Source organism: Blennius ocellaris, assembly GCF_963422515.1.
Source record: "Blennius ocellaris genome assembly, chromosome: 12".
NCBI classification, from domain to species: domain Eukaryota; kingdom Metazoa; phylum Chordata; class Actinopteri; order Blenniiformes; family Blenniidae; genus Blennius; species Blennius ocellaris.
This window is the reverse complement of record NC_137661.1, coordinates 13,403,307-13,426,789: the sequence shown is the minus strand read 5'-3', so window position 1 is coordinate 13,426,789 and position 23,483 is coordinate 13,403,307. Positions and strand designations below refer to the sequence as shown.

Sequence of the window (23,483 nt, the reverse complement as noted above, 5' to 3'; positions counted from 1 at the left end):
GACATCACCCCCCCCCCCCCCCCCCCCCCCCCCACTTCACCCACCCCCACCCTTCTGCCCCCAGGTTTAGATTATTGTTTAATTCTATAACTGCCTTGAGATGACTATGTAATTATTGAAAATAAGGTTAAACAAATTGCATTTTAATGCTGATGTTCTAAGTAACTGCAGTCCATCATTGTTGTATAAAAACAAATACATTTAATTTTGTTCGGATGGGTTAGTTTTAACAAAATATCCTAATTTTCACATATGACGTGACTTCTAAATATTAAGCCCAGCTGCTCCACATGTACATTCAAAGGGACACAAACAGTATCCTCCTGGGTGAATGTTTTTCATTGGTTCAACCACCCCCATCATTTTATGTAATGCAGACTTCACTTGATTGTCAATAAACTCTTCTTTACCACCTTCTTTTCTCCATTGTTCCTCTCATAATTAAAACTCAGTGTATTCATGATTAGCAGCATCGTGCACTGCAATAATGTTCTGACTAGGTAAAGACACAATTGTATCTTTATGTATGAGAAAGGAAGTCATCAAAGGAGGTGAGACATTTTTTTAATGCAATCATGCAACATGTAGCCATTGATGCTACTTAATTATTTGTTTTCACTAAACCTTCACTGCTCTGTATTCATGAACAGTCGGCCTCCCTTGCAGCTGGCCCATTAAGATAAAGATAAAACATTTCAATTTGATGGAAATTATTTGTCTGTCAGAGAGAACATGCTGTCCATTCTCCTGCGCAGAGAGGTAATTCCCCTCATTTTACATTAATTGTATTCTTTGTCTGCCTGTCAACAGATTGAGATTGATGACTAAAGGAGGAAAAACCCAGAAACTGCAGTCCTACGAGGTTTGTATGTATTAGGTTAAGCCAGCCGTTCCTCATTTCTGTCTGGTGAAGTGAGCTTCACCAAGATTTTTATGGTCGCTTGTATTGTAAGTTTTACGGTAATAACTAGGCGCAGAGCCAAACTTTTGGTTTTCAAAATAAAGGACATTTTGAAATGATATGGTTTTCACGTTTGTAACCCCATACCCAGGGAGCGAATACATAGAGGGGATGTAGTAGTACGGTGGGGTGGGGCCTGGATTCAATTGGTAACACCTTATTTTAACCAAAAACATTTTTTTTTCCAAAATGAAAAAGAGCCAATAAATGGAAAAAGAAAAGTAAAATAAACAATATGGATAAATAAAGTTGACTCCAATAAAAGCAGGAGAATCATATCAAATCGGCACCCATAAAGGAAACATGGTTTGTTCGTCGCTAATCAAATATACTTACAGGCACCTAAGCCATGGGAACCTAGATTTACTCACTCACACATCCAATCCTCCTCCAGGAGAGGGTGTGGCCTTCACAGTAAGACAGAGCAGGAGTGACTGACTCTCTGTCATACCAGTAAATAGTGGTTTTGAGTCATTTGGGCTATGAAAAGCACAAAATGCTGGTACAAACTTCAAACCTATAGGTACTGTGAATGACTGGAAATTGAAAAATGAATTATAATTATATTACAATTAAAACAAATAATCAAAATGAATTTTTCATTCATTTCAAATTAGCTTTGAGTTGGCACTGACTACCCTGACTGTACGTCACTGATCTATATACAGTTTATGGTATGTATGTATGATTGCTGGTGCCCAAGTTATTTAAAGTCTTCTGTCCTCTATCGTCTGCAATCCATTGATGGCAGCTTTATCATAGCGAACATCTATTTCTCCAATCATCAGTATCATCAGTTTTATTACAGTATATTTGATAACAATTTGGGGTTGTTGCTTCATACTGGGCTCAAACTAGACTCATCTTCATGCAGCAGTATTTGGATGTTTTAGACATGTTTTATTTTTATATACAGTGGGGATTGAAAGTTTGGGCACTTTCTTTGGTGGGGGAGGGATGGGGGGGGGGGTCTTGTGTCAGGTTCACCATTGAGAAGCGTTTCTCTTTTTCTGTTTTTTTGCTTTTTTCTCTTGTCTTCTGCTCACATACTTTTTTCCAGGTCCCTATGTGAAAAACAAAATTACGTTTGTTGTGTAAAACAACGCAGGTTGAATAGCCTTTCAACCAAGGTTAGTGCAGCAATCTAATTAACTATATGTAAAATACAGCCCATCCAACTGATCCAGTAATTTTTTCAATTATAAAGAACAGCTTGTCTTGTCATTGATGTGCTTACTTGTGTTACTGTTGGATTTATCCTTCTCCCTCGGGGGGGGGGAGGGGGGGGGGGGGGGGGGGGGCGGTCAGAAGTCTTGCACTTCATCTCCTCTTCATTTTGTTTTGGTGGTATTTAATAAGCAGTAGTTTATTCACACACACACACACACACACACACACACACACACACACACACACACACACACACACACACACACACACACACACACACACACACACACACACACACACACACACACACAAACATGTATTTACCCTTAGTTGGGATGATAATAATAAAAATAATAATAATTATTATTATAAAAGATAAATGAGCTTTGTGCTTTAGAATTTCTGGTTCTTCAATAGAACATAATACTGAATACCATTGAAGACCGAAGATGTGAAAAATTGACACATGTAGCTTTAAACTAAACTCTATACAGTGGTGTAATGTTACTACTCAAAAATCACAAATGGTGATGCCTTTTTTATTATCTAGAACACATGTGTCGAACTCCAGTCCTCGAGGGCCGCAGCTCTGCAAGTTTCCCATGTCTCCCTGCTTCAACACAGCTGATTGCAATGAGCAGCTCATTATCTGGCTTTGTGTTGAACGGGGATGAACCATCAGGACATTCAGGGGAGGGAGACGTGGAAAACATGCAGAGCTTCAGCCCTTGAGGATCTGAGTTGGACACCCCTGATCTAGAAGAAGCAGTTAAGCACAGGTCTGAATGCATCTTTTCCATATTGAATAAGCACAATTGTCGACCATGGTCAGTGTCTGAAAATATATGGAGGCTTATGTAGCTTATCAGTGTCACATATTGGACATGTTTCACTGAAGTGCACTTTTATCTGTTTTCCCATAAAATTACTGATAATCTATACATAAGACACTGAGGGGGGATTTTCTGCATGGAAAAGTTACACTTTTCACATAGTGAAGATTGCTGTGGAGGCGTAGCAAGTGTATTAAAAGCAATGAATGAGACCGATACTGTATGAATACTAATCTTGGCTGTTGTGTATAAATATAGAGAAATGTATGTTCCAGTTCAACCAAATAATCACCTGAAAACTGTAGATTTGTAATGTTTCCGGGCAGTGGGAACATGAACTCAGTTGTGTATAATATGGATTAATGTTTCAGGTATTAGATCTAAGGTGCACAATTTATTTATAATTTAATGACACTGTATGTTGCACAGATTATCTTTACTCAGTGTGTATATTGGTATAACTGTAACTGTTAAGCAGTGATTTTCATTTAGGCTACTACTGAATTACCTCTACTACCATTTAAAAAAGTACAAGCATAATAAAGCATTTATTTTCAGTTACTACTAGTACTTTCACAATCTTTTACAATCTATATCATTCTTTAACTGAGATTGTTATCAAGTAATATTTTTCAGTTCGGGTACAATTAAAAGTGACTTTACTGTTTTAGGAAGTATCTAGTAACATTCACTGGAAGTAATTTTAATTGCTCGTGATGTATATCAGCAGTAATTAGTAACTATGAGATAAATGAGATAATAAAAACATGCAGAACTGTAATCAAGTAGTAATTGGTGGAGTAGCTGTAGTAAAGGGCTGATATTCAGCAAGTTGCGGAGTTACTTAAGGCAAATACATAACCACACCTGTCGTGAAACACTGACACGGGTATCTTGTGTATGTCTCGGGTGGTTGTGTTAACACACCTTAGCGATGATTTGAGATGCATGAAAACTGTGACGTGTGATCATATTAGTGCTTTTCGTGTGTTGTCTGAACATGATCCGAAGTGAGCGGGCGAAGTGGAGTGCGTCAGCACCGGAGGTGGCACCAGAGGGCTGGGTTTAGAGGGAGTAGTTGACAAACCGGAGAGAGGAGCGCGCTATAAGAGGAGGATGAGCCCGCAAGAGCGTCGGAACGTTGAAACAGCAGAGAGACAGAAGGAAAGAGCGACAGACACTGGCAGTGCGCTCAAGATGAAGACTTAATTTGCGGAGATTCTTTTTTTTTTTTTTTTTTCTCCAGGAAGGACAGCGAGATAATTGTTCACCGGGTCCCTAAACGGCACTTCAAACCCAGCTCGCAAGCAAAAGGGGATCTGAGAGGCGAAGCAAAGTGCGCTCCGACGACGCACGCCCGGCGCGCCTCTGTGTCACCGCGCGCACAAAATCCTGGATGAACCCCAAAGTGTCAGCTTCAGCACCCGAGGAGAGGATAGCTCCCCTCTCCTTCGGACCTCCTGGCCATAAACTCTGCTTCGGCTTTAATTATCCACACGTCCACCTGGACACTCCCACAAGTATGAAAGAAGTGTAAAAAAAAAAAGAAAAAAAAAAAAGAAGAAGCTAACTAACAAACAAACAAACAAACAAACAAACAAAACATCTGCTGACGGAGAGATCAGCGACTGACTGCGCGATCAATATGTACCAGGGGCATTTACAGGTAAGAGAGTCGTGAGGCTTGTTTGGTCATTGTGCATGGACACCAGTTGTTCTAATAGTGACAGGAACTGGTGTGAACAAGGAGCACTGCATGTCATATCCAATTTTACTCAAGGGATACCAGGTAGTAATTACGAGACAAACAGAGATTTCGTGCAGATGAGTGTGTCTCATCTATTTGTTTGTTTATTTATTTGCCTAAGCTGTGTGTAGTAGTCCCGTTGATTCTCCAGGTTGTAACAAGAACCTCTTGGGGGAAAAAAAGTAAGGTAATTGAAGGGCTGCAAATACACGATTAATCAAGTAGTTAATCATCTGAAGCCACTTTATGTCATGGTTTTTAATGTGTTCACTGAGAAATCACAGCGAAACAGGGCGCTTATAGAAGGAATCTTGCACGTGTGAGAGCATGACACAGGTAAACAGGAGGGGAGCCTGCACACTTTCACCAGGGAGGCTTTGACATGACAACTAATCACTAGTGTCTCTGCCTGCTCATGAATAATCTCACGTCAATTTCCATACAGCAAAGTACAGTAGTATTGTCTATAGACCCGTGTTACATCACCAGCTAAGACTAATACCCGGCTGAAAAATAGGACAAGAAATGTGCAAAGCATGGCACATTGGCTAATGATGAGCAACCTCAGCTCTCTTTCAATTATAACCAGATGGTCTGTGTGTGTAGCTGCTCACAGGAGCCTTGAAAACTGTTTGAAATGATACAAACAATAAATTCTACTCCTCGGTGGTTAATGGGAGACTTTTTATTGTTGAGATCAATGGTTTGAAGTTAATGCTGCTGGTTGACAGAGATACCTCAGTTCCCAGACAGATGATTATGTAATAAAAGATCATTCCTGAGTCAGTACTCTGGAGCATTGAAGACCAAAATTTAATATTTCATGATATTCTACTCGAGAAGCAGTATACATTGGAAATGCATGAAAAGGCGAAAACAAAGACGTGTTTAATAAAGGTCAATGAAAAACCTGCCTATTGGAAAATCAGCGATGTCATAAGAAATATAATTCCACATTTATATCCTCATTGAGTCAGAATTTTTTACGTTTCATCCGTGTTTCAATTGTCAGACACTTTGTGTTACTCATCACATGCATGTGAATCATTGCACTGAGTGATGTTTGGATCACAATTGAAACTAGATGATCTGCATTTCCCGCGGCAAATGCATGATAGTGTGAATGCTGCTAGCAAACTGTAATGCTACCTGCGGCCGGTAGACTGTAATGCTTTGTCCTGCCGGCCCGTCTCTGGTCTGGAGTGAGAGTTGAAACTTGTGCAACTTTTTGAAATGCTACCTGCGGCAGGTAAACTGTAATGCTTTGTCCTGCCGGCCCGTCTCTGGTCTGGAGTGAGAGTTTAAACTTGTGCAACTTCTTTTAAAAGTGTCAAACAGTTAAAAAGGTTCAAACAGTGAAAAAGTTTAAAACAGTGAAAAAGGTGCAAACAGTGGAAAAAGGTGCAAACAGTGAAAAAGGTGCAAACAGTGGAAAAAGGTGCAAACAGTGAAAAAGGTGCAAACAGTGGAAAAAGGTTCAAACAGTGAAAAAGTTTCAAACAGTGAAAAAGGTGCAAACAGTGGAAAAAGGTGCAAACAGTGGAAAAAGGTGCAAACAGTGGAAAAAGGTGCAAACAGTGGAAAAAGGTGCAAACAGTGAAAAAGGTGCAAACAGTGGAAAAAGGTGCAAACAGTGAAAAAGGTGCAAACAGTGAAAAAGGTGCAAACAGTGGAAAAAGGTGCAAACAGTGGAAAAATGTGCAAACAGTGAAAAAGGTGCAAACAGTGAAAAAAGTATAAACAGTTAAAAAAGTATAAACAGTGAAAAAAGTTCAAACAGTGAACAAAGTTGAAAAAAGTTGAACAAGTTTCAAAAAGTTGAAACACTCTAGAAAGTGTCAAACAGTTGAAAAAGTAAGGAAAAGTGAAAAAAGTGGAAAAAGTTGAAAAAATTTGAAAGTTTCAAAAAGTTGAACAAGTTTCAAAAAGTTGAAACAGTTGAAACACTTGGAAAAGTGTTAAACAGTTGAAAAAGTAGAAAAAAGTAGAAAAAAGTGGAAAAAGTTGAAAAAAGTTTCAAAAAGTTGCACAAGTTTCAAAAAGTTGAAACAGTTGAACAAGTTGGGAAAAGCGTCAAACAGTTGAAAAGGTTGAAAAAGTTGAAAAATTATCAGTTGAAAAAGTTTAAATCACTTGAAAAATTTTCAAAAAGTTGCACAAGTTTCAAAAAGTTGCAACAGTTGCAACAGTTGAAATAGTAGAACAGTTTAAAAGTTGAATGGTTGAAATCGGTAAAGATTTGAAGAAGTTATAGCGAGTTAAAACATTTCTCCATCCGTTAACATTGGAAAAAAGTTGCACAAAAGTTGAAATATTTCAAAAAGTTAACGAGATTTCAAAAAGCTAGAACATAGCCGGAAAGTCCCAAAAAAGTGGCACAGTTTGATATTTGAATGATTACGAACGGGCGAAGATTGCCAGAGGAGAAGCGATTTGAAAAACGTACAGAATAAACAGAATAATAATAATAACTAGATGATCTGCATTTCCCGCGGCAAATGCATGATAGTGTGAATGCTGCTAGCAAACTGTAATGCTACCTGCGGCCGGTAGACTGTAATGCTTTGTCCTGCCGGCCCGTCTCTGGTCTGGAGTGAGAGTTGAAACTTGTGCAACTTTTTGAAATGCTACCTGCGGCAGGTAAACTGTAATGCTTTGTCCTGCCGGCCCGTCTCTGGTCTGGAGTGAGAGTTTAAACTTGTGCAACTTTTTGAAATGCTACCTGCGGCAGGTAAACTGTAATGCTTTGTCCTGGTGACCCGTCTCTGGTCTAGACTGAGAGTTTAAACTTGTTCAACTTCTTTTAAAAGTGTCAAACAGTTAAAAAGGTTTAAACAGTGAAAAAGTTTCAAACAGTGAAAAAGGTGCAAACAGTGGAAAAAGGTGCAAACAGTGAAAAAGGTGCAAACAGTGAAAAAGGTGCAAACAGTGAAAAAGGTGCAAACAGTGGAAAAAGGTGCAAACAGTGAAAAAGGTGCAAACAGTGGAAAAAGGTGCAAACAGTGGAAAAAGGTGCAAACAATGGAAAAAGGTGCAAACAGTGAAAAAGGTGCAAACAGTGGAAAAAGGTGCAAACAGTGAAAAAGGTGCAAACAGTGGAAAAAGGTGCAAACAGTGAAAAAGGTGCAAACAGTGGAAAAAGGTGCAAACAGTGAAAAAGGTTCAAACAGTGAAAAAGGTGCAAACAGTGAAAAAGGTTCAAACAGTGAAAAAGGTTCAAACAGTGAAAAAGGTGCAAACAGTGGAAAAAGGTGCAAACAGTGAAAAAGGTGCAAACAGTGGAAAAAGGTGCAAACAGTGAAAAAGGTGCAAACAGTGGAAAAGGTGCAAACAGTGGAAAAAGGTGCAAACAGTGAAAAAGGTGCAAACAGTGAAAAAAGTGCAAACAGTGAAAAAAGTATAAACAGTGAAAAAAGTATAAACAGTGAAAAAAGTATAAACAGTGAAAAAAGTTCAAACAGTGAAAAAAGTTGAAACAAGTTTCAAAAAGTTGAAACACTTGAGAAAGTGTCAAACAGTTGAAAAAGTAAGGAAAAGTGGAAAAAGTTGAAAAAATTTGAAAGTTTCAAAAAGTTGAACAAGTTTCAAAAAGTTGAAACAGTTGAAACACTTGGAAAAGTGTTAAACAGTTGAAAAAGTAGAAAAAAGTAGAAAAAAGTGGAAAAAGTTGAAAAAAGTTTCAAAAAGTTGCACAAGTTTCAAAAAGTTGAAACAGTTGAACAAGTTGGGAAAAGCGTCAAACAGTTGAAAAGGTTGAAAAAGTTGAAAAATTATCAGTTGAAAAAGTTTAAATCACTTGAAAAATTTTCAAAAAGTTGCACAAGTTTCAAAAAGTTGCAACAGTTGCAACAGTTGAAATAGTGGAACAGTTGAAAAGTTGAATAGTTGAAATTGGTGAAGATTTGAAGAAGTTATTGCGAGTTAAAACATTTCTCCATCCGTTAACATTGGAAAAAAGTTTTACAAAAGTTGAAATATTTCAAAAAGTGGATGAGGTTTAAAAAAGCTAGAACATAGCCGGAAAGTGCCAAAAGAGTTGCACGGTTTGATATTTGAATGATTACGAACGGGCGAAGATTGCCAGAGGAGAAGCGATTTGAAAAACGTACAGAATAAACAGAATAATAATAATAATAATAATAATAATAATAATAAAGATTTGAATCTCAAGAGTGTGAATGCCATGCATTCACACTAACTAGATGATCTGCATTTCCCGCGGCAAATGCATGATAGTGTGAATGCTGCTAGCAAACTGTAATGCTACCTGCGGCCGGTAGACTGTAATGCTTTGTCCTGCCGGCCCGTCTCTGGTCTGGAGTGAGAGTTGAAACTTGTGCAACTTTTTGAAATGCTACCTGCGGCAGGTAAACTGTAATGCTTTGTCCTGGTGACCCGTCTCTGGTCTAGACTGAGAGTTTAAACTTGTGCAACTTCTTTTAAAAGTGTCAAACAGTGAAAAAGTTTCAAACAGTGAAAAAGGTGCAAACAGTGGAAAAAGGTGCAAACAGTGGAAAAAGGTGCAAACAGTGAAAAAGGTGCAAACAGTGAAAAAGGTGCAAACAGTGAAAAAGGTGCAAACAGTGAAAAAGGTGCAAACAGTGAAAAAGGTGCAAACAGTGGAAAAAGGTGCAAACAGTGAAAAAGGTGCAAACAGTGAAAAAGGTGCAAACAGTGAAAAAGGTGCAAACAGTGGAAAAAGGTGCAAACAGTGAAAAAGGTGCAAACAGTGAAAAAGGTGCAAACAGTGAAAAAGGTGCAAACAGTGAAAAAAGGTGCAAACAGTGGAAAAAGGTGCAAACAGTGGAAAAAGGTGCAAACAGTGGAAAAAGGTGCAAACAGTGAAAAAGGTGCAAACAGTGGAAAAAGGTGCAAACAGTGGAAAAAGGTGCAAACAGTTAAAAAGGTGCAAACAGTTAAAAAGGTGCAAACAGTGAAAAAGGTGCAAACAGTGAAAAAGGTGCAAACAGTGAAAAAGGTGCAAACAGTGGAAAAAGGTGCAAACAGTGAAAAAGGTGCAAACAGTGAAAAAGGTGCAAACAGTGAAAAAGGTGCAAACAGTGAAAAAGGTGCAAACAGTGAAAAAAGTATAAACAGTGAAAAAAGTATAAACAGTGAAAAAAGTTCAAACAGTGAAAAAAGTTGAAAAAAGTTGAACAAGTTTCAAAAAGTTGAAACACTCTAGAAAGTGTCAAACAGTTGAAAAAGTAAGGAAAAGTGAAAAAAGTGGAAAAAGTAGAAAAAATTTGAAAGTTTCAAAAAGTTGAACAAGTTTCAAAAAGTTGAAACAGTTGAAACATTTGGAAAAGTGTTAAACAGTTGAAAAAGTAGAAAAAAAGTAGAAAAAAGTGGAAAATGTTGAAAAAAGTTTCAAAAAGTTGCACAAGTTTCAAAAAGTTGAAACAGTTGAACAAGTTGGGAAAAGCGTCAAACAGTTGAAAAGGTTGAAAAAGTTGAAAAAATTATCAGTTGAAAAAGTTTAAATCACTTGAAAAATTTTCAAAAAGTTGCACAAGTTTCAAAAAGTTGCAACAGTTGCAACAGTTGAAATAGTGGAACAGTTGAAAAGTTGAATAGTTGAAATCGGTGAAGATTTGAAGAAGTTATTGCGAGTTAAAACATTTCTCCATCCGTTAACATTGGAAAAAAGTTTTACAAAAGTTGAAATATTTCAAAAAGTGGATGAGGTTTAAAAAAGCTAGAACATAGCCGGAAAGTGCCAAAAGAGTTGCACGGTTTGATATTTGAATGATTACGAACGGGCGAAGATTGCCAGAGGAGAAGCGATTTGAAAAACGTACAGAATAAACAGAATAATAATAATAATAATAATAATAATAATAATAACTAGATGATCTGCATTTCCCGTGGCAAATGCATGATAGTGTGAATGCTGCTAGCAAACTGTAATGCTACCTGCGGCCGGTAGACTGTAATGCTTTGTCCTGCCGGCCCGTCTCTGGTCTGGAGTGAGAGTTGAAACTTGTGCAACTTTTTGAAATGCTACCTGCGGCAGGTAAACTGTAATGCTTTGTCCTGGTGACCCGTCTCTGGTCTAGACTGAGAGTTTAAACTTGTGCAGCTTCTTTTAAAAGTGTCAAACAGTTAAAAATGTGCAAACAGTTAAAAAAGTGCAAACAGTGAAAAAGGTGTAAACAGTGAAAAAGGTTCAAACAGTGAAAAAGGTTCAAACAGTGGAAAAAGGTGCAAACAGTGAAAAAGGTGCAAACAGTGAAAAAGGTGCAAACAGTGAAAAGGGTGCAAACAGTGGAAAAAGTGCAAACAGTGAAAAAAGGTGCAAACAGTGAAAAAAGGTGCAAACAGTGAAAAAAGGTGCAAACAGTGGAAAAAGGTGCAAACAGTGGAAAAAGGTGCAAACAGTTAAAAAGGTGCAAACAGTTAAAAAGGTGCAAACAGTGAAAAAGGTGCAAAGAGTGAAAAAGGTGCAAACAGTGGAAAAAGGTGCAAACAGTGGAAAAAGGTGCAAACAGTGGAAAAAGGTGCAAACAGTGGAAAAAGGTGCAAACAGTGGAAAAAGGTGCAAACAGTTAAAAAGGTGCAAACAGTGAAAAAGGTGCAAACAGTGGAAAAAGGTGCAAACAGTGAAAAAGGTGCAAAGAGTGGAAAAAGGTGCAAACAGTGAAAAAGGTGCAAACAGTGAAAAAGGTGCAAACAGTGGAAAAGGTGCAAACAGTGAAAAAAGTATAAACAGTGAAAAAAGTATAAACAGTGAAAAAAGGTCAAACAGTGAAAAAAGTTGAAAAAAGTTGAACAAGTTGAAAAAAGTTGAAACACTTTAGAAAGTGTCAAACAGTTGAAAAAGTAAGGAAAAGTGAAAAAAGTGGAAAAAGTTGAAAAAATTTGAAAGTTTCAAAAAGTTGAACAAGTTTCAAAAAGTTGAAACAGTTGAAACACTTGGAAAAGTGTTAAACAGTTGAAAAAGTAGAAAAAAGTAGAAAAAAGTGGAAAAAGTTGAAAAAAGTTTCAAAAAGTTGCACAAGTTTCAAAAAGTTGAAACAGTTGAACAAGTTGGGAAAAGCGTCAAACAGTTGAAAAGGTTGAAAAAGTTGAAAAATTATCAGTTGAAAAAGTTTAAATCACTTGAAAAATTTTCAAAAAGTTGCACAAGTTTCAAAAAGTTGCAACAGTTGCAACAGTTGAAATAGTGGAACAGTTGAAAAGTTGAATAGTTGAAATCGGTGAAGATTTGAAGAAGTTATTGCGAGTTAAAACATTTCTCCATCCGTTAACATTGGAAAAAAGTTTTACAAAAGTTGAAATATTTCAAAAAGTGGACGAGATTTCAAAAAGCTAGAACATAGCCGGAAAGTCCCAAAAAAGTGGCACGGTTTGATATTTGAATGATTACGAACGGGCGAAGATTGCCAGAGGAGAAGCGGTTTGAAAAACGTACAGAATAAACAGAATAATAATAATAATAATAATAATAAAGATTTGAATCTCAAGAGTGTGAATGCCATGCATTCACACTAATAATAATAATAATAATAAAGATTTGAATCTCAAGAGTGTGAATGCCATGCATTCACACTAACAAGTCACCATCATATGGGGCTAATTTAGCAGCAAATGTTGAGTGAACGCTCGATCTGTCTGTAATTACTTTACAATGACACTTGTGAGTGTGACTATCCCGTTCATCTTGACAGTTTGATCTTGACAGCACTTTCTCCTTGAACTCCAATGTGTCCCCCAGTGTGTGTGCACGAATGGGCGTGTGTTCGTGTGCGCGCGTGTCTGTGTGAGCGTATGAAATGAAATCAGAACCACCTGAATTTGTGAGTAATGCCATCCGACCTTTGTTAGAGCTGGGAAGTGGTAGTATTTCTTTTGTGGCAAATGGGTGAAGACTGCTGTTTGGTACGACATCACAAACACATACATTGTTTATTTTAGCAGCGGTTGATCAGCATGGAAAAAAAAAGATGAAGACTAATGATGAGATCAATGTCCAAATGTACTTCACCGTAAAGTATGTCAGTCTTTAAAACAGTCTTTCAAATAATATCAAAATGTTGCTTGCATTTTATGTAGATTATCTTGTAAGCCATTGCATTAATTTCGATTAAGCCTTCACTCTCTTCATTATTATGTATTTCACTGTGCTTGGGAAAGCTCAGGCATAAATCATTAAGAGTTGTGGGTCTTCTGCTCTGGATTTTAAATGAAGCTCATACTGTAAACACGTTTTGATGTAACATAGTTGCAGCATCACTGGGTGGCTCATAGTCAGAGCTGACAAGTTGCCTTCTACCAAGCACTTCCAACTATAAGCCCATCTTTATTGCAAATGTCAGCAGGAATTGTCAGGTTATTAGCGTTTAAGTTCAGGAAGGCACAAGCTGCAAGAAAATGATGAGGATGTCCACTTGTAATATTTGTTTAACTTTGGATCTGCATCAGTGGGTTGGTGCTTCGATTTCATAGAGCGTGTTTTCTGTAAAGTGAAACATGTTTTGCATGGGAGCCGTGGATCGGCACTCTGTGGTATATCACTGGGAGTATCAAGTATCTTGGCACTAGTCGGGTGTCATAAACACTCCTAAATGCTGTCTTCATGGCTGCTTGGTGTGGACTCGCCTCAGTCTGGGTAATACCAAAGCTTGGAATAACGCAAGCTGTTTAGTTGATGTGCGCAGCTCGTTTTTTCCACTTCTGTTTTTCCTCGGTGAAAAAGACGTGGTGGATAATTGTTAACAAGGAGCATATGGTAGCATGGTACCTACTTGTGTACGCTGGGAATTCTATTTGAGTACAAATGTTGATGCGATTCAAAGAAAAGCAGTTTAGAGGTGTGGATATTCCACTCATTGCTCTCACTGCGAAGGTGCAACTGAAGTCGCTGTGAGGTGAGTGAGCTGATTCAGCATGGCTGCTTATGCTTATCAGACATAAAGCTGGAAGACATACTGTTCAACTCACTGGTCTGTATGCATTTGCTTCAATGCCTTTTATTTATGCAAGAGCTTCAGATTTACTTTGTCCATGCTTTATCAGACGATATGTTCTTGTGACATTTAACATTAGAGATCGAAATTGTTGAAGTGGTTTTCCTGCTGCGGTATTCATGTTTACAGTGAATCTAATTACAAGAGTGCTTGTACTGTGAGTATAAAGAACATACTCACTTAATGGAAGTGATGCTCCAAGGCTTTTTGATATTTGCTCTGTTAAGCACAACATGATTATATAATTTGATTACCATATTTCAAGTCCCTCAGGGATGAACTTGGATGGATGCTATCGTTGATCGGAAGTAGATCAAGTCTCTTAAGATCACAGTTATTCACACCATAATTTCATTAGACTTCTGATCTGCTTGTGCAGTTTGGTTTGTGGTTCTTGGTAATAGATTGTTTGTTTTAAAGCTATTCTCATACTGCTGGCACAATAAATACAAAACTCACTCTGCTTAAGTTTCACCATTGGAGCCTGCGTTATAGAAATTTGTCTCAAGCTGAAGCATCAATGTTTTGTTTTTGTTTTTTTTGGGGCGGGGGGGTTGTCAAAATCTCTCTCCCAAGGCTGTGCTGAAATATTAATGTTAAGTAATGTAAAGTAATGATTTTGAAATAAAGATCATTTGTATCTTACAATGAAACAGTAACAATATTTTTTGACTGACAGCCTCTGTGAAAACATGGCAGAGAAATCAATCAAATCAATGCGTTGACATGCAGAGGTGATGGGGCATCACATCAGTAGGCCTTACCTAACGCCACAGCACATGCACTCATCAATCATAGCAGTACACTTGATCAGGCTGTCATTGGTGAATGTTGACAGCTGGTCCCACCCGACTGTGCCTTCGTTCACTGTTCCATCCCTGATGCAGCCGAGGTGGTCAGCTACAGGCAAGACAAAGGAGCGCTGGATGCTGGTTCCACTATTTTAAAGTCTCCTTGATTTAATGAACCATGGTTTTGATTAAGAGCGATTTAATAGGCTTGACTATTTCAGGCGCCAGGATAATGAGTGAAATCAGGTGGTATCCGGCTGGAACGAAGCTCCACAGACAGCACTGCTGTCCTTGTTGAAGGTGTGTGCCAAGGCTGCAAACTGAATGTCTGCAAGAAGCACAGCTGAGACTGAAGATTGCCAGTAAGGTTTCAGAAAATTGTGAGGCATGAGCCACACACATTTTTATTTCCTTGAAGTGGCTTTGAGGTAGTTATAATTTACTGGGAGTATCGGCCTATTTAAAGTCCCCACACCTACAAGATGATCTCCTTGAGAGGAACCTTTTTTTTTTTTAATGTTTTGAGTCTGAAAAAAAATCTGCATAAGGAGTAGAAGTTAGGGTTGATTGAAGCATTTTTTTTGACAGATTGTCCCACTAAAGTTAAAGTTGACTCTGTATACACTGACCTTCACAGCATATACATGATAGCATCTGTGCATTGATGTGAAGTGGAAGTCATCCTGGTACTTGGTTTATAATTGAGAGTAAAAAAAGAGTAAAAATGTGAATTTAAATGAAGCTATACTTGGATCCATTATGAGCATGCCAAACCTATAGGGGGCAATGTAAACAAGAAGGCTCACCAATCAGAATCCTGGCAAAAAAAAACAAAAAACTTCCTATGTGTAAAATAAGTTTGTAGGAAAATACTAAACAGAGCAGAAGGAGACTCGACACTGTTTGGTGTTTGGAACGTATTGGCACAGTTTTTAGAACAGTAGCTGTAAACGGAGGTCGCACACATATGAAGTTGATGACCCTTCTGTCATATGCTGTGATGATAAACTCTACAACCAAATGGAAAGACAAAGTTTTTCCAAATCTCCACTTTGGCCAGAGTTTTAATATAAAATCGTTTTCGGTGACTTGTAGCTTTGTTTACGCAAACAAAAGGCCCAAACATGGAAATACCACTATTTTCAGTGATACAAAACAGCTATAGTTTTTGAAGTGCTATAAAGTAAAGTTGACATGACCTGAGTGTTCAGTGTTGTGAAAATGGGACCTTTGATTTGAATAAAAGCCGCAGCGGGGAATGACAAGGAATGGGATCAATTATGACTCAATGTAATCCTTTCACTTTCTGGATTGCTGGTTATGTGCTGCTCTCAAATATGTGATTAATGACAGACTTTGCTATGAAATGGGAAATATTTCACATCCATGAGTTGGACAACCTTTGAGCAAAAACATGATGTAGAATTTTTTTCACATGAATGAATCATTGAATAGAGAAACAGACATCAACCCTTTGACAACAATAACCTGAAGATGTGGCTGGCATGTAATCTTCACTCTTTGGTGATGGTGAGAGGCAAAACAGGAATCTTTCATTGCCCTGGTTCGGCTTTGAAGGCTTTACAGAGGACCTGAGCAGCTTGTGGAGCTTCCAAAGCAGACTAAAGAGAGACTAAGAAGGATTCAAACATTCATCAGCAGCTGTGGTCCCATAAGCTGATTAAGAGTAAAAGCAGTTGCTCTTCTTGTCTTTACAGTATGATCTTTTACACCCTCCCAAATGACAAGATAATTGAAAAAAAAAAATCTAAGTATTTGATTAGATGCGAGTCATGTCAAAATAGCTGGCTGGTGCCCCAAAATTGACCTGCAAGCAGATTGAATCAGAATCAACAAGAAAAAGTCTATTTCTTTTATATTCATCGTTTGTATTGTTTTAGTAATAGCAAATGTAAAAGTTGGACCTGAAGCAAGAGATCAGTGCTGTGTCAGTGAAAACAGCGAAGTAGCGTGAGCATCAAATCCATATATTAGTCAGGAGAGAAATGGGGTACCTACCTTTCAGTTGCAGATGTCTAAATTAACTTTTTGGGGAGATTTCATTGTATTTTGCACCAGGAACCATCATTAAGGAGGGTTTAGTATTTAAAATGCACTGGCTATTCCTGAAGAACCTCAATTTGGTCAAAAATAATGTATATTTCTTTTATGTTTTCATATTTTCTGCACATACAAAAGGGAAAACATTTCGAGTCATTATTACCGGTATTTATATGTTCTTGTAACAATTAAACTAATTAGCAAGCTGCAGTCCAATAAATCCTGTCATACCTTTGGGCCACAAAATGATGCAGTGCGTCCCTCTGCCACTTTCCATTCATCAGTGCAAGAACAGGACACTGAAAAGAAAGGAAAATATGAGAGCTATAGTTCACGGACACAATTAACCCAGTGCACGACAGTATATAACCTAAACATAAAAGAAATTGTACAAGAAAGTGAAAGTTTTGATACAAGTTTTGATATCATGTTACATTTGCACAATGGAATAACTAAATGACATGTTCTCATCAATGATTTATTGTAAATAGGGTTGGTTGCAATAGGAAGGGTTTTTTTTTGGATGCTATGCTGCTTATAAAGTTCCTACACAAAGTACCCCTGTTTAATTGAGATTTTTTTTAAATATATAATTACATAAAGGCGCTGAAAGTTAAACAGACACCTCAGCCAAGCAAGTGTGACAGAACAATATCTAAACAGATTGCAGTTTTTTTTCTTCACACAAACCATGCTCATACCTCTGACAGAACACATTCTAAAAACCACAAGTCTTACTTTAAATAAATGTGTTCGACAGCAGCAAGAAAAATAGTCGATAGAGAAGAAAATGTGACACACACCTTCATTAACAGGGCCGTCTGAAAGGACAAAGTGAGCTCCACTGTTTATCATGGTTAGTAATGCAATATTTCTACCTGACAACACAGATGCATTGTGGTATAACGTTGTGGGTCTTTGCAACTAGTCACTGTCATACAGCGCTTGAAAGATGAATAATGGTGTCATACTGTATGTTGCACTCTTTACATTAAAATAGACCCAAACTTCTGGGGTGACAGCGGGTGAGAGTTGCAATTCAGAATCTTTTGGCAATATTATGTGCCCAAATGGCAAGGGACTGTCTTGGCCTTGCACACACACACACACACACACACACACACACACACACACACACACACACACACACACACACACACACACACACACACACACACACACACACACACACACACACACACACACACACACACACACAGTGAAGCAAGCTTCCTTAAACAAGAAGCCTGTGTTTTGAGAAGGGGGTATAATAATCAACAGCTTCACAGCTCAACATTGCCGTCTCAGTTGGTAGATTTCCTCTGGGTGTCTTTCTGCTCCAAGTCTGTTAACACGGCAGCCCTCCCGGCCTCACGCTGAGAGTCCCCCGAGCTACTGTACGAAGCCACATTCTTCTCGAAAAAGTAGGACAAGCCCCAGCGTCTTCGTCACTGGGAGCACAGGGCTGTGCAGAAGAATGGGAAGACCATCCATCTCTCTTGCCCAACCAATTCTTAACAGTCATTCTCCAACTGGGAATTAATTTGCTCCAGAAACCAGGCAGCACAGGGCTGGAGTGCAGGGAGTGTGTGTTTGGTCCTCCAGGGTGATATGAGTCATCATGAATGAGTGCTGTTGATAAACCCTTCAATCTGCCACATGTGAGTAGAATTTATGCATTGGAGGGGTTGCTCAGTTATGACTGAGTCATGATGACCCATAAAAGTGTGTTCATTTGCAAAATACTGCGAATTACTACGCACTGTCGCATTCTGTTGTCGATTGGATAGCTAAAGTTATTCTAGCCAAGCTCTGACATTAATCAAGTGTAAAAAAAAAAAAAAAAGCCAGATAAATTGTTATTCATTGTATTGTGATTATTCATTATGGAATCTGAAATCAATCTTGCGTATTAATCATTTGATCATTCATTCATCATTCATTCATTATACAGAAATAATTTGTGGAAGGATGAGGGCCCCACATCCGTATTTGATACCCCAGTTTTACCAATCCTAATCCCAACTATCATGCGTAACAATGCTTTGTCTCATGCTGTTGTCATTTTTACTTGGAATAATTTTTTCATGTAATAAGCTGTTGCTGTTGGGATCTATATAGGGCTGCTCAATTAATCACATTTAAATCGTGATTATGATTTTGGCTCCAGACGATTTGAAAATTCATATAATCGAGGAAAAACGATTATGTTGTAGAGCCGATGAACGGGAGTCGGCGTGTTCAGCAAGGAAGTCCAAACTTTATTCTCCATCCATCCACACTTCTCAGTAACTCTTCTTTTCTCTCTCTCTCTCCAACATGAGAGCACAGCGCACACGCTCTAACACCAAAATACTACCGACCGAAAAACCCCACCAAAAAATAAAGTTCCCCACTGTGGTGATCAATTAAGGTCATAAGTCACCCAGTTATTGTGGGTCGGTGGGGAACTTTACAGGAGCTTTACAGGAGAAGCTCTCTCCTCGGCACTATGGCTCTTCCTCAGCACTGCTTTGTTGTGAGAATCTTTTCTGCACCCCGAGCGAGAAATAGTGAGCTTTTGATTTGCTCTTTTTGCTCCACACCCGTCCTCGAGTTTCAAATCTATAGTAGCAACCCTATCCTCTCCCTCTGTCTCACACACTATTTTCATTGAGCTGTGATCTTGTCAGACAATTGCAGAAGTACCATCTACAAAAACCAGAGCCTCACATATTATCACAGTAATAAGCATGTACCCACAAATGCAAATTACATCCTTTCATAATCACCACTAATGAAAATTTTCAGCAGTCTGTCACAGCTTTGTATTACAACTGAGTGTTAGCCTGACAGTTAGCAGCAGGGAAGTAAGTAAACTCTTTGTAGAGAAATCAAAATAATGAAACATAAACGACAGCTACTCTAATTCCCTTAAATTAATTTTCAAGACCTTTTTGTGCCGCATCAACCAATAATAAGTCCCTCTCCATCTCTTGTGTGTAGCTATCGTGGATGTTATTTGTACACACTGAAAAATGCTGGAGTGTGAAGGATAATGAATAAGAGACTGAATAATCTGGTTATTTTACTACTTTTTTCAAGAACACTGGAAATATACATTTGATGAGTTCAGTTTTTTTGTGGTGGCTCGATATAGAGCAGTTTTTACTTCTAAGTATTGCCCTAAGTGAAAATAGTGAGTCAAGGAAGTGAGTAAGATTTAGCTATATGACTTTCAGATTGTATACCAAATTCAGTTGATGTGCATTGCAGCCTCTCTTTAACTGTTTGTATGAGCTTGTCAGTTGAAGGCAGGTGAGAGGAGAACATTTCTATAAATACCTATGAGACAGACAGTCAGTGAACTCCCCGACAGAAGTTGAGGGCTAACCTATTGAGTGGGACCGAGAGAGGAGCCGCTTGTAAGGATGGGATGTATGTACGTTCAAGGGTACACCAGCTGAGAGGTCTAAAGGCAGGGAGGCAGGACCATCTTCTCCCCGAGGGCAGTCCCACAGGCCACACTCTGACTTGAACTCCATATGCATCTCACCTTCTGCTCACATGTGTGTAGGTACAAGTTTACATTATGCGTTCATGTTTTCTCAAACACACATGCAGTACCTGCATGCAATTGTGTGCACATGTGCATCTGTATGCCCCGGAGCATGCAGGCATGTTCACACAAGTGTAGATAATGAGGCAAGGCATGGATGTGTGATTCATTCTCCACATGACAGAAGCTCCAGTGTGCCCAAGAGGAGGTCAGAAGGCCCTGCTCCCCTGACTTCTCTCCATACAAGCAGGGAATGAACAATGCTGCTGACAGCAAAGTGACTGACGATACTTTCATGTAGTCCTCACCAAAGGTTTTCTTTGGGTATGTTTTCAGATTCACACCATATCAAATGTCGCGAGAGCCTCGATTATAAAGCAGGTTTTGTCTTTTATTCATGACCAGTAAAAAGGAATAAAAACTGGAATAAACACAGATGACAAATTAATGCATATGTGCCTGAATATGTGCCCAATGAGGACGTTTCGCTGCATGGATGAATTAAAGAACAGGCTCAGCATATAGCTGAGGTCTTATCGTAGTAGTTACATGAGCTCTAGTTTATCAAACCAATTTCAGAGAAGCAACTGTCCACCATTCTCAAGTCACAGCCCTGACTTAAATCTTTTTAATTTATTTGGTCAGTTGAAAAGTCAAAAGAGCTGCAATCACAAATTTGATCATCACCTCAATGATTAAAAAAAATCAACAAAAAGAGAATTACAGATGCACTGAAAGGCGGGAATTCTGTCTCCTGACAAATTACACACTATTCATCAGTGAAGCGAAGTGGCTTGTGAGACTCTTTCTCTGCGTTTGTCCTGTGAAGGACTAGTGACCTGTCCATGGTGTTTTCTGCCCTCACCCATAGTTAGTTGGGATTGGGTCCACTGCCCCTGCTTAGGATTAAGTGCTATCATGGATGGATAGATGGATGGGCCTTGTTGAACATGGCAAGGCCTTCTGGTTAGTGTTATTTGAAACTGCAGTTAATGACCTTCGAGAGGAGAAGCTGCCTTTTAGTTATAGTCACTCTATCCTTGTGTTTTTGTTCTGTCAATCATGGGAACATCTCACAATAAACATCAAATGCTTCCACACAAACTGTGAGGCAGGTGTTGGAGAAAAAAAAGTGCCCACCCACTACCACCACTTATGGTTTTTACACTTTGATTCTTTACTGTGTGTACGGCATGACTAATGAAGCGAATCACACAAATCTTCTCACTATCTTCTTAAACTTTTAGTTTTATTGGAATTTGAATGAGTGGTCTCGCCACATTGTCAATGAAAGGTTTTATACACTGTTTTCCTTGTTTGGTATATCTGTCCCAGTCCATGTGGATGCGTGTGTGTATGTGTGTGCGTGTGTGTATGTGCGTGTGAATAGTTTCTTCTGGTTTGTTACAGCTCTTATTAATGCCCTGCAGTGTGAAAAAATGATGTGATACATCCTTGTTAGCCACGAAAAAAAATAGTGCTCAAGAAACTGAACTAACTGGAAGCATCTGGGTAGGCTGGCGAGATGGATGGCTGGATGGAAATAAACTATGACAATGAATCACCATCCACGTCTGGTTTACACACTTCTATTTCTGGTTAGCTTAAAATTACCCTTGTGATTAATCTTTCTAGACATTACTATTGTTTAGAATGGAGTTAAATCCTAACACAAGTGAAAGAGCAAATCAAGATTCATTCAATACAGTTCATTCAGAGTTTAGACCTCACTTAAATTGATTTATCATGTTCTAGCTTGTAGATAAGCATGCTCTAGATAAGAGTTGCATGTCCGTGGTATTTAAAGCACACCAACAGACAGTGGCGCATTTTCTCAGGCTTGGCACTGTTGTTCTCTTTCTAGATGAGTCTATAGGGTCCAGTGAAGAGATAACAGTGATATCTAGGACTCAGTGTTGTGCAGCAGCGAAACATAGGGATTGCTCGTTAAGTTTACAACTTTCTTACATATAGTGCAGAACTATCTAAACTGTTCTTGGATCTCAAGAACTTTGGGAATACATGAAAAGTTCATCTGCAACCTCATTTACAGGTTGTTTTTTTTTAAAAGCAGCTATCCCCATAGGAGTATTGTCGAGAAATGTTTAAATGCTTTTTATCGTCACTGTCATTTACAATCATGAAGAGACATTTCTGACCTTGGGGAAATGCTAGTAACCTTTCTACTTTCAACATTTCTTTAGCTACTCCTGTCCCTCACCTTGCCCAACCTCAAGAAGGCTATCACGTCAATTAAAGCCTATCCTCCAGCTGTCATATGCCCCTAGGTAGTTGGACAGTCTGCCACAGAAAAGGTCAAATCCTTAACAATGGTTGAGAGAGAGAGAGAGAGAGAGAGAGAGAGAGAGAGAGAGAGAGAGAGAGAGAGAGAGAGAGAGAGAGAGAGAGAGAGAGAGAGAAAGAAAGAGAGAGAGAGAAAGAGAGAGAGAGCTCAGACAGGGGATGTAGGGGATGAATGAGAAACAACACTGCTCCAAACAGCAGGTGAGGTACTTGTTAGTTTTTGAAAAAGCAAAATAATCACATATATTTCAACTATCTGTCTTGAAGGCAGTTCATTCAGCACTTGTTGGGGTGTTTCATTTTGTATCAAAACATCAGACAGACAGAAATGTCAATGTCGGCGTCTGAACAGATTTGCAAGCAAGGCTGAAAAAAGACTCAAGCAAGTGTATTAGCTAATCAGCCCAGTAACTTATGGATCTGCATCTTGTTGTAGATGATGAGGTACTTGCTCATATGCGATTCTTTCAACTCACCTTTTTCTACATTATTTTTTAAAGGATTCAAGTTATTTTAAATAAGTCTTCTGATTCACGTATTCATCAAACAACATCTGGTATTAATGACACAACGGTGATAGTAAATTATGAATATCCAGTAAAAACTCCAAGTAACCAATAATGCCGGAATGTTGACAACAACATACCTGCTGTTCATTTTGGCGACAATGTGTTCATCCTTTTGTGTGACCATCATCATTAACTTCAATAATTCCCTGAGACTGTTGGAGAAAACCCATATGAGGGAGCCATCAAAGATGAGAGGACCGGCTCTTCACAGATTGTTCACTATTTCAGTTTGTTCCCCTGCATTAATTTTGTGCGACAAAGTTTTCACAAAAGGACCAAGACCAGTCGCAGAGCTGGAAACTCTCCAGTCTGGCAGGAGGTAGGAGATAGCAGAAAAAAAGAAAAAAGAAAAACTTAAGCTGTATGATTACGTGTGCCTCACAGCCACTTCTGTAATCAGCACCACTGCTCACATCTAATCTAGTGTGAAGAGCATTCTCTCCATCACACCCGACCCTCGACCACACACGCACACACTTTGTACCCATAACCTTCGAGGGACATTGCATTGACTTACATCAACAAATTGTAACTTTGACC

At 38.7% G+C, this 23,483-nt stretch overlaps 1 protein-coding gene across 1 annotated transcript in view; it reads left to right on the top strand.

Annotated features, from left to right (window-relative positions):
• Positions 1–4,609: 4,609 nt before the first annotated feature.
• Positions 4,610–23,483, top strand: part of pex5la (peroxisomal biogenesis factor 5-like a) — a gene marked incomplete at both ends in the record, with an annotated part of 79,708 nt that continues 60,834 nt past the window's right edge. Inside the window, one exon of the mRNA XM_080506649.1 lies at positions 4,610–4,630. Within this exon, the coding sequence (XP_080362775.1) occupies positions 4,610–4,630 (21 nt within the window). The remainder of the gene's footprint in view (positions 4,631–23,483) is intronic.